This window comes from Misgurnus anguillicaudatus, chromosome 17 (genome assembly GCF_027580225.2).
Source record: "Misgurnus anguillicaudatus chromosome 17, ASM2758022v2, whole genome shotgun sequence".
Taxonomy (NCBI): domain Eukaryota; kingdom Metazoa; phylum Chordata; class Actinopteri; order Cypriniformes; family Cobitidae; genus Misgurnus; species Misgurnus anguillicaudatus.
In genome coordinates this window covers 23,885,704-23,898,407 of record NC_073353.2, presented here as the reverse complement: position 1 = coordinate 23,898,407, position 12,704 = coordinate 23,885,704, and the positions used below count along the sequence as shown (strand labels likewise).

Below are 12,704 nucleotides of genomic sequence, written 5' to 3'. Positions count from 1 at the left end.
AAGCAGGGCCGGAGTGGGACTCATTTTCAGCCCTGGAGTTTCATGCCTTAGACCGGCCCACTTTAGTTCACGACTAACTATTAAAATAATATCTTTAAACCCTCAGTAGTATAAGTCTGCAGTAGTGCACTGTTCTCTGCAGCCTTGCAATTCACTGTATTTTTCAAATATATAATTTCATATTCCGTGCAAATGCAGTAAACAATTATAATTTTTGCCATAATCATGCAGCCCTACCAGTACCATAAGACCATAATATTACTAAAGTAAACTTATTCAAAAACTAAAGGAAACAAATGTGTTTGTGTTTTCCTCTATATTTCTATTTCTAAAAAATGGTGAGTCTTGAGATTAACTGTTGGGTTGATAACGTTTGGAAACCCCTGATATACAATACACAAGCAAGATTTATCAAGTATGCATTGGAAACAAATGGAAAAAAAGTATTTTAGTACTTAGATCATGTCTATTGCTAAATAACGTAGGCTAAGGTAGGCCTACATTGTGGTAAAAAAAAGAAAACATCATGGATATACTTTTAAAACTACTTTTTTCAAATAAACTAATGAGTTTAGCATCAAATAGATGTTTGTTCCTCTTGCAATAATGACTATTCATAGAGAATTCATCTGACTTGGATAAAAAAATACGTTTTGTAAATTCTTTTCCTTTAAGAGGCCAGCCCGTTTGTATTAAGACCCGCTCAAGTTTATTTAAAATATAATAGACGCGCGGCCGGCAAGCGCACTCAAAAGACTCGCTCAAGTTTATTTAAAATATAATAGACGCGCGGGCGGCAAGCGCACTCAAAAGACGCGCTCAAGTTTATTTAAAATATAATAGACGCGCGGCCGGCAAGCGCACTCAAAAGACGCGCTCAAGTTTATTTAAAATATAATAGACGCGCGGCCGGCAAGCGCACTCAAAAGGCGCGCTCAAGTTTATTTAAAATATAATAGACGCGCGGCCGGCAAGCGCACTCAAAAGGCGCGCTCAAGTTTATTTAAAATATAGACGCGCGGCCGGCAAGCGCACTCAAAAGACGCGCTCAAGTTTATTTTAAATAGACTCGCGGCCGGCAAGCGCACTCAATATGCGTCTGAAACAAAACTCGTGTTCAAGTAAGCGCTTTGAAAACCAGAAGACAGCGGCACGTCCTGCGTTTCCCATGCGTTTTAGATGCAGAGGTGTCAAGTAACGAAGTACAAATACTTCGTTACATTACTTAAGTAGATATTTTGGGTATCTATACTTTACTTGAGTAATTATTTTTCAGACGACTTTTTACTTCTACTCCTTACATTTTCACGCAATTATCTGTACTTTCTACTCCTTACATTTTAAAAATCGCCTCGTTACTTCTATTAATTTCAACTTGTTTTCTTTTTTACATTTCGGCTTGTCATCGTTAAAAAAACCTATCTTGATAAATTGCATCATCCAGATGAATCCGATTGTGGTTGGATGAGAAGTATAAACGTACACCATTTCGACTCCCTATTGGTTTGTACGCAATCCCCGCCCCCCAGCTGACTGCAGATGATCAAAAGTTTGTTCGATAGCGCTGCAAAGAGAAACATAAAAGAACCGCGAGAGCGATTAGAAAGCATGCAGAGTGTCTCCCCTCGCGATGCTTTGATATCATCCGCCATCCGTTTGTACAGTAACAGAACGGGGCATTCTGTCTTCAAATGGAAAAGTACGAAATAAAACTCGCGCATCACTTTCAGGTAAGTTCACATTCACAAGCCTGTGTAAATGTATAGCTGGCTGCTGACACCAATCCATCTGTGTGATTTAAATAGTGTAACAATACCAATTTATATCATGTAACTTCAGTTGTTCAACTTAAATGACATTGTGCTGCGTTGCGTTTTGAAGCATGGCAAAGATATCTATGCTAAAGACATTGTTGTTTTGTATATGCTAATAACTACCCTAAATTTTATTTGCATTAACAAAACCTACTTAGCTGAATGCATGAGTGTTAAATCAATCAAACAAATAATCATACATACAAACTTTTGCTTTTGTTAATAGGCATCAGCTGTTTCCTTAAACCTGACTTTTAATTTACTTACAATAAAGACATTTAGTAATTCTCCAAAATTGCTTGGATTTATACTGACTAAAGTATACAAAAGTCCATTAGCTACACAAGTACAGATGCAGAAATATAGGCTATAATATATAATTGCATATTTGTAGTTTGTGTTGCTGTCAAAATACAATTATAAATGATAACAAATAGCATATTTCTATTCTCACACATACTAGTTGTGTGTGATTTTGTTGTTTTTTAACTAAAGAGGGCACCACTGTAAAAGTTTGGCCACCAGCGGCCCTGCTCTGAAGTTTGACTTTTTGCACCATTACAATATTTATAGGCATCTAGTCATCATATCTTCCTCTCTATGAAACACATGTTAATGCTCAGTAGTACACATATATGGTTCTTTAATGCAGTGGTTATCAAACCTTTTTTGCGGCCTCCCTTGTGTACAGTGGATTGACATAAACATTCTAAAACTTAAAATTTAAATTAAACAAAACATTTTAAATTATACAATTTATTGCTTTTGTTTAGTAGCCTTATTTTTCTGAGGTTTAATTACACAGAATTTATAATAAAGTAATGTATTTCATAAAATATTATAAAACTGGGGCCCCTGGCACCATCTGGCGACATCCAGTTTGAGAACCACTGCTTTAATGTATTTGTTTGCATTGTATTGAAATGCGTTCATTTTTAATGGGCATATACCATATGTGGTTGAAACAGATAGCCTAGTGCAGGGGTAGGCAACATGGAGTGCTGATGTCCTGCAGTGTTTAGCTCCAGGTCTAATCAAGCAGACCTGAACAAACTAATAAAGGTTAAAGTCACCTGAAACTACAGGTAACCAAGGTTTTATAAGGGTTGGAGCTGATCTGCAGGACATCGACACTCCAGGACTGACTTTGCCTACCCCTGGCCCTAGTGCATCCCACATTTTTTAACATTAACATTTTAATAACACTATAGTTATTATGGCCTTTAGAAACATTTTTTAGAGAAGATAGGGTAGTGCCCAAAAGGCCCCTGTGGTGCGGCTTAGGCTTTTTTCTCTAATGACATTTTTTTTCCTTACATTACTTTTACTTTTATACTTTAAGTAGTTTTGAAACCAGTACTTTTTCACTTTTACTTGAGTAAAAAGCTTGAGTTGATACTTCAACTTCTACAAAAGTCTTTTTAAACCCTAGTATCTATACTTCTACTTGAGTAATGAATATGAATACTTTTGACACCACTGTTTAGATGTCAATGAACCCTAATGCAAGAATTCTTCCAATAAGTGGTCGGGACTCGGGACACAATCAACTTGTGCATAAAGTGGCGGACACATCTCTCACCCGCAAATACGCGTCATCCCGGTGGCATGACAACACCGGCCCTCGTGGCCAAAAAAAACAGACCGGCCCACCGGGAATCCTCCCGGTTCTCCCTATGGCCAATCCGGGCCTGCATTTAAGTGTGTATACATTCTACAAAATGCATTATGAGAACCTTTTTTAGGGTTGAAAATTACCCAGCATTTTTAGAGTGTACATATGGTACCATTATGTACATTTGAGGCCCTATTTATACACAAAGACAATCTTTGTATCATTTTTTAAGATGTAAAAGTTTTAAGCTATAAGGGGCAGTTTCCCGGACAGGGATTAGCTTAATCCAGGACTAGGCCTTAGTTTAATTAGGAAATATAACTAGTTTTAACAAATATGCCTTACTAAAAACATTACCTGTGTGCATTTTGAGGCAAAATAAAGGGCCCTGATGTATTTTAAGATATGTCAGTGCAAGTTGTTTTCAGTTTGGACAACTCATTAAATTTATTTAGTCTAGGACTAGTCTAATCCCTGTCCGGGAAACCGCCCCTAAGTGTTTTTGTGCTAGTCTATTACTTTAAACAAATATCAGTTACTGAAATCCACCAAACTACTGTACTGTGTGCTTAATGTCTTTCCAGATTCACAAAATAAAAAGCTTACCATTTACAGACAAAGCTTGAGTGAGTTATCACTGATCTGCAAGTCTAAAAAGGAATACCACAGGTTGATGTGGATCAAGTTGGGGCCTAATTCAAATACCATATTAATAGCTGTAGAAAAAGGAGGACAAGTTCAAGCTAAAGGACCAATTAAACCAGGAAGTAAAACTTCTACCACATACAATAGTCAAATGTTTCTCTTTCATATCTCACCTGTGAAGTTTAATTATAGTGGAACATACAATTGTATTGTGGATAATAATGTTAACTACTCAACCACAATCCTTCACACTATCAGAGGTTTGTAAAAAATATATTTCTTGTTCTTATACTTTTCATATTATATATAAGTATTATAATATTTTGTGTTAATTATAAGATAAATTATAAGATCTGTTGAAAAGCTCTATAAACAACACTATTTTAAAGGCTGTTTTATTTTCAACCCAGTGTTGGGTCAGAAAGAGCATCTGCTGGGCTGTAATTTAAACCTTAGGCTGTTTTAACTCATTGTTGGGTCAAATATATCTGTGTTAATTTTACCTACAGGTTGGGGTTGTCGACCCAACACTGAGTTGAAAATAACCCAACATTTGTTAAAGTGTATAGTGCTTATGTAGATATAAAACATAAAGGAACGTGAGTTTTTATCATTATGTGGTGTACTAAGAATGCTTTTCAATGTTTAGCACTAAAGAACATAATCCATGGTTTAGTTTTCCATGACCCTTTTAAACAATCCTGAATTTAACAGGATCTAATGCTGTTGTTAAAGGAATAGTTCACCCAAAAATGAAACCAATCAGAAGCCCCACTGACTTCCATCGATTTTTTTCTACCATGGATGTCAATGGGGCTTCTGATCAGTTTGGTTACTTAAAATATCTTCCTTTATAATCATCAGAACAAAGACATTTATACAAGTTTGTAACAACATGACGGTGAGTAAATGATGAGTGAATCCCTTTAATTTCAGTTTCTGCAGAGCCTCCTGGTGGTGTGTTGATGAATCAGTCTGTTGTTCTTACCTGTGAGGTGTCTGATGTTACTGATTTAATGATGCTGGCCTGGCTCATCATGGATGGGGACAGGGGAGTGCTGGTCAAACAACAAATTCTGAATAAGAAAAACTCCAAGAAACGTCTCACTGTGAATGTGAGCAGCATTCAGTCAGATCTGCTGCATTGGCAGTGTGCAGTATTTACTGAGAACAAACTAAAAGCCTTGGCTCCTATAACAATCAATCTGATCTCAAATGATCCAGGTACATCAACAGAGACCCCCACTTCAACATATCAAGATAATGTCTGATCTAAAATCAGAGCCACTGCTATAATGCCCTTGACATTTATTGTTATGTATTTACTCATAGGTCAAGGGTCATTTGTTCTTTTTAATTTGTTAGGGATTTTGTATTTTTGTATTGCTTTAGTATTATTAATCAATGGATTTAATTTTTTAAATCATTTAAAATATTTTTACTTTACACAACAGCATCTTAATACAATTTACCCAACATCTAGTGGCATCTAATAAAAGTTGTACATAACATAATTAAGGCAATTTCAACTTTTTATAAATAAAAGCAACTCAGTGTAACAGTGTAACATGCTGGATATAGAGATTTGACATTGTGTATTATATGGCTCACAACATGTTTTTGCAGACGACACCTGGACACAAGACAGCCACGTACAGACTATGATCCTTCTGGCCTGTTCTGTCACTGTCTGTGTGTTGATTCTGCTGGGACTTCTAGTTTTTAAATGTCAGCGAAAAACATTTGCTGGTGGTGAGCACATCTGCACATTAATATCACAAAATCATAGTTTTAAAACAGGTTAAGACAACAAAAACTGCTACATACGTGTATAGAAACTGGAGATTTTTCACTTACGGATGGAAAGTATTAAAGTAAAGTGCATTCATTATACTGTTTATTGTAGATGGGACATCTATGACTGAGATGAGACCTTATAGCAACACTTCTCAGACTGACCCTGTGGGGACAGGTACAAAGAATGTACATTATTTTGCTGATGATTTAATTCAAAATAACTTGCAGCACATTGTCACACAATACAATTGATCAGTACATGCATTCATTGATAGTTGAACAAATGGCCTTGGAGTTGATAAAGCAATGCAGTACTCCACATTGCATTTTATTATGAAATGTATGCATGTGGCAGAAGCTTTTATCTAAAGAAATTTACAGTGCCTTACAAGGCAGGAATTTTTTATCAGTATGTGCTCCATAGATTCAAACCCATGACCTTTTGCACTGCTAACACAATGCTTTACCAATGAAGATATACAATTCACATTTACATTTTTACGCATTTGGTAGACACTTTTATTCAAAGCGATTTACAGCACATTATGGTATATGTTTTTTATTACCAGTATGTGTGGTCCCTAGGTTCAAACCAATGACCTTTTGCACTGCTAACACACTGTTTCACTAGTTTTAGTTTCTATAACAGTTTCAACACATAGTTTCTTGATTGTCATTTCAAATGAAAATTTATGTGTCGTTGTTTTACGAGCTGAAGGTCGTGACATTGTGCTGAAATCCCGAGAGGAAGAGGAGGAGCTGCATTATGCTTCAGTGACTGCAGGATGCATTCAGGGTGAGATAGAAAGTAGCCATCATCCCCCTGTATGTCCATAATAATAATAATCATACTGTGCTGAGCTGAATTCTGTATTTTTTTCTTTTAGGAGCTAACAGCTTGTTAGGAACGAATGCAAGTTCAAAGGTCAGCTGTAAAACATACCCACAGTGATATTTCAGTCATTTTGATTGGTTTATGATAATCATGTTATGTTAAGGTAATGAATATCATGATGTCAGTAAATGTTTAAAGTTTAAAGTTGTATCTCAATATCTGCAGGTGTTGGACAGCAGCAGCCCAGTCATCTACTCTGCTATTAAAATACAGTGAGACATTCATTGTAAATGCTCAGTGTCTTGACTCATAATGGAGGAGAAAAAGACTTTAATTTATTAATAAATAATTTTGTATGAATAGTAGAATGTAAACTCATGTTATACAATTTTTTATAAAGGAGACACTATAGTGTTTTATTCAAGTCATTATTGGTATGCTAATTTGGTAAGGATGTTCAGATGTTGACTAAAAAAAAAACACAAACACCATCATTACCACTAAACTTTTTCTTCATGTATGATCAGGTGGCAGAAAGAAACCTCAATATAGTTTCGAGACGTGATATATTTAGCACGGTATTTCCTGCCATGGAAAAAGCATTGATGATTTATCTTTGCACAAACAAAGTGACCAGCAAATCACCATGCACAAAAGTAATTTCATTTAAAGACTTTTAAACCATGAAATATTCATATTTATAGAAAAAAAAATACTTTTAAATTGTAAAAAGTTACCAAATGGCTCTGTGAAAGCAGAAGCATTCTAAATATGTTATAATATTGCTATGATCACTAGAATAACTATAACCAGAATAACACTGCATTATTAAAATTGTTTGTACCTCCTCTCTAAATTAAATTGACTTCAGTGGCAGTATAATATACAGGAAAGATAATATCTTAAAGAAATAGCTAACAATCTGAACATAAATAAAACCAGGTAAATAACAATGGTTAATACATTACCACATTTATCATTTCTTTTCTTCACTTCACACATATAATCTATTTATTTGTAGCTTTGTAACTATTCAAAATGACTAAATAGTGTTTGTAATCATACGAAGGTTAGTTGTTACAAGAAAAAAAAGCAAACATAATTATATACAGGTATATTAATGTAAAAAAATGTATGTGGAAATTTTGCCACATATTTAAAATACATTCAACTAATGATGCATTTGTATTATGGTGGTATCTCCTTTAAACCGTCTTAGAAGTCTTCCTAATGCTGTCATTAAAGGTCAACACATTCAATTAAAATCTATTTTTGTAGCTGCTTATACATAAATTTAACTTTCAAAACAGAAACCTCCCTGAGATAGTGAGATTGTGACTCAAGACGGGTTTATTTTAATATACCATTTCCTGAGTGAGGTTCAAACATTTTTATTCCAACTTAACCTTTTTGAAATATATTTTAATCAGTTACAGGCATTTTTAAACGTTCTGATTTTAACCATAATGTTTACATGTGCCATATTAACCAGTGCTTGTACATATGAAGGATTAGAGCTTGTTTAGACATTTTACGATTTTTATGAAAGCTACACTCACATTCTACAGTGTTACATTCTAGTGATAACATTGTAAAATAAGTTAGTGCTATCTGGTAGTATCATGTTTTATTTGTTAATTCAAAATTCAAATTTTTATAGTTTTCTGTGACAGACTGATTTCTGAGTAATGCACCGCCCAGTTAAAGATACTATCTGTTTACTTCTTGTAAACTCCCCTGAGTTTACTTCAAATGAGGCACTGAAATGATCATGTCACTTATACTTCTCAAAATCTCAATATTAATGTGTGGATTATGTTTCAGACTTCGTGCTTCATGTGAGTCTCATTTTAAAGTGATTATACACATTTTCTGTAATATTTGTTTTAATTGTTTCATCTTTAACTGAAACTTTTTTACTGTGAAAATGTATCTCTTATGAATGGAGAAATTATTTAATAATTTAATTATGTTTGAGCCATTACTTTAAAGATAACAATGATTTTCTAAGTCTAACCTTTCATCTTCATCATCAAACTTGTCAGACATTATACTCTCAAAATTACTGTATAAGTGCTGATACGGACTTCTGCTGGTGAATGATTCAAGCATTTTTTCAATGTTGTGAGAGATGTGGCTAACCGGACTGAGTTTGGGAGATCATCACCAGACATCCATACAGATGTATAAACAAATCTAGTCAAGACATTGTTGTATTTGTGATGTGTTCAGTAAAAATCAGGTGGTCATCATAGACTACTCCAGGATTTCTGCTTGTTCTGGTTGGTGTTATGGTTGCAGTTCCAAGTTTGATGGTAAAGTTGTGTGGCAGTGTAGGGTGGTCTTGGCAAGGTTAAGTTGGAGATGGATGGTCTCTCATCCAACCTGAGATGTCTTTCGGGCAGGCTGTAATGGGATTGTCTGATTAAAAAGAGAAGTAAAACAGGGTATTGTCAGCATAGCAATCATTAAAAAATCCATTTGATTGTATAATGGGTCCTAGGGATGTTGTATCCTGTATATGGAGATTAGAAGTGATCCAAGCACTGATCCTTGGGGGACTCCATCAGTGATCATGTTATGTGATTTGGTCTTTGTCTTTAATCAACTATATTCATATGTGAGAATTTTCTGCATTGTTTGTATTACAGTGGTTTTAGCTTTATTTTGAATATTGCACATTGATTTGATTTTTAAGGTTAGGGTTATACATCCATTTTCCTGGCAGACAATTACCAGTACATTTTCCGTTATTTTTACAATGCATAACAAGTAAAAAATTATCCAGCATTTTTTAGAGTGAACAGTTAAAATATTGTGTAACAACTAATAAAAATGTCAATTTTCAAAATTTGCAAATTCTAGCACTTGATTGTAATAAGCAGCATTACCAGCGAGGATCTGATGTGACTTTGCGATGTGATGTCCCTCTCCTGTCTGAAACTTCAACATTACAGTGGATTAAAGATGGTGGACAAACCTCCAACACAACTCTTGTGTACAACAACTCTGCTTACATCATCTTACACAATGTTGATAAACACAGTGAAGGAAAATATTACTGCAGAATAATGCAAAATGGCCGTGTAGAAACTGTTATGAATCACACAGTTTGTGTCACTCAATGTAAGTACAATCTTCTAAGCTTTAATTTTAGAAAGCTTTATCTACCTGTAAATCATATGTTTATGAGGGACTAAGAAAATGTAACCAAAAAATGCAGTGGTGTACAAGGGTCACTGCACTGCAATGCCAAACACATGCAAACAGAAAAACAAAACTAGCAAATAAATGATGACAAAATTTTTATTTTTGGGTGAGCTATTTCTTTAAATTAAAACACTTCTGTTGTCATCTGTGCTGTTTTCTTTCATTGCAGTGCAGTGACCCCTGTCGGCCACCAAATTAAACAGTAAAAAATTTAATAAATAGGTATAAACTTATGCTTAAAGGGACACTTACAGAAGATAAGGACTCATTTACCCTCTATTATTAAACACATTTGAAATTAAAGTAATTAAAAATGAATCCTTGTAGATCGAAATATACCTATTTATAATTGACATTGATAACTGAAAACATCTGCTTCTACAAAATTGTTTACCTATTGTCTAATACCTTATGTCTTTTCAGATTCAGAAACAAAAAAGCTTGTAATTTACAGACAAAGCTCGAGTCATAGTGATTTATTACTGATCTGCAAGTCTAAAAAGGAATACCAAAGCTGGAGCTGGGTCTGGGAAACAAAGTCTAAAAAAGATGTTATAATATATGTAGAAAAAGGAGGAGAAGTTCAAGTTAATGGAACAATTAAACCAGGAAATAAAACCTCTGCCACATTCAATAGTCAAATTTTCATCCTTCACCTCTCACCTGTGGAGTTTAATTATAGTGGGACTTACAAGTGTATTCCACATAATAACATCTCTCCATACGCAACCACAACTCTACACACCATCAGAGGTTTGTAAAAGAAGTTGAAAACTGAATTCTCACTTATATTCAATGCTATATTTCACTTCTATAGCAACATTACTCTGTTCATTCTTTAATGCATGTTTTACAAAGAGTTCAAGTTGTTGTTAATTTCAGTCTCTGCAGAGCCCCCTGGTGGTGTGTTGATGAATCAGTCTGTTGTTCTTACCTGTGAGGTGTCTGATGTAACTGATTCAGTGATGCTGGCCTGGCTCAGGATGGATGGGGACAGAGGAGTGCTGGTCAAACAACGCATTCTGAATGAGAAAAACTTAAAGAAACGCCTCACTGTGAATGTGAACAGCATTTCGTCAGACATGCAGCATTGGCAGTGTGCAGTATTTACTGAGAACAAACTAAGAGCTGTGGCTCCTATAACAATCAGTCTGCTCTCAAATGATCAAGGTAATGTCTGATCTAAGATCAGAGCCACTGCTAGAATTATCAAGGCCCTTGACAGTAGAGTTTTGTTATGAATTTACTCATAAAGGGGCATTTGGTCATTTGTTCTTTTTAATTTGTTAGGGATTTGTTCATTTGGCTTAGTATTATCAATTTATAGATTATTTAAATTTTTTATAATTTAAAATATTTTTACTTTACACAACAGCATCTAAACACAATTTGCCCAACATCCAGTGCCATCTAATAAATGTTGTACATAAATAATTTCAACTTTTTATAAACGAAAGCAATTCATCCCTCTTCAAGATATAAAATAGTAAGTTAAAATGACATCTACAGTCAATGTGATTATTCTTATGGTAGAGCAGAAACTATTGTTTACAGTGTAACATTTGACAAAGGTCAATGCTAGTGTTATTATATGGCTCACATGTTTTTGCAGAGGACACCTGGACACAGGACAGCAACGTACAAACTATGATCCTCCTGGCCTGTTCTGTCACTGTCTGTGTGCTGATTCTTCTGGGACTTCTAGTTTTTAAATGTCAGCAAAAAACATTTGCTGGTGGTGAGCACCTCTGCACATTAATACCACTAAAATCATAGTTTTAAAACAGGGTAAGAGTAAAGTGAAGTAAAGTGCATTCATTATACTGTTTATTGTAGATGAGACATCTATGGCAGAGATGAGACTTTATAGCAACACTTTTCAGACTGACTCTGCTGGGACAGGTACAAAGAATGTACATTATTTGGCTGATGATTTCATCAAAATAACTTGCAGCACATTGTCACACAATACAATTGATGCATTCATTGGTAGTTGAACAAATGGCCTTGGAGTTGATAAAGCAATGCGGTACTTCATTTTGCATTTTACATAAAATGTATGGATTTGGCAGACACTTTTATCTAAAGCAAACCCATGACCTTTTGCACTGCTAACACGATGTTTCACTAGTTTAATTTCAAACTATAACAACAACACACTTTTTTGACTGTCATTTCAAATGAGAATGTACGTGTCGTTGTTTTACGAAATTACTGAAATCCCGAAAGGAAGAAGATGAGCTGCATTATGCTTTAGTGACTATAGCTGTATGTACATAATAATAATAATAATCATCCTGTGCTGAATTCTGTTTTTGTCTTCCAGGAGCCGACAGCTTGTTAAGAACTAATGCAAGTTCAAAGGTCAGCTGTTAAACATACCCACAGTAATATTTCAGTCATTTTGATTACATGATAATAATCATGTTATATTAAGGTAATGAATAGCACAATGTTACTGTTTGGTGTTTTAAAGTTGTCTCTCAATATCTGCAGGTGTTGGACAGCAGCAGCCTGTCTACTACAGTCATCTACTCTGCTTTTTAAATACAGTAAAACATTTATTGTAAATTCTCAGTGTCTTGACTCATAAAAGAGGAGAAAAATACATGCAAATTATTAATAAATCATTTTGTATGAGTAATATAATGTAAACTCATGTTATTCCTTTTTTATATAAAGAAGACATAACCAAATCTTGTTCAAGTGCATTATTGGTGTGCTTATTTAGTAAGGGTGTTCAGATGGTTTTTTTTTACTTTTAGAAAACACAAATGCCAACATTAAA

General features: G+C 34.6%; 1 protein-coding gene across 1 annotated transcript; it reads left to right on the top strand.

The window, feature by feature from the left end:
- The first annotated feature begins 5,009 nt into the window (after positions 1 to 5,009).
- Positions 5,010 to 12,522, top strand: LOC129452465 (uncharacterized). Its single transcript, XM_073855192.1, has 6 exons — positions 5,010 to 5,298; positions 5,701 to 5,826; positions 5,981 to 6,046; positions 6,584 to 6,667; positions 12,243 to 12,280; positions 12,413 to 12,522. Exons 1-6 carry the CDS (start codon positions 5,040 to 5,042, stop codon positions 12,461 to 12,463), a joined length of 624 nt encoding a protein of 207 aa, XP_073711293.1. The 5' UTR covers positions 5,010 to 5,039; the 3' UTR covers positions 12,464 to 12,522.
- Positions 12,523 to 12,704: the final 182 nt, after the last annotated feature.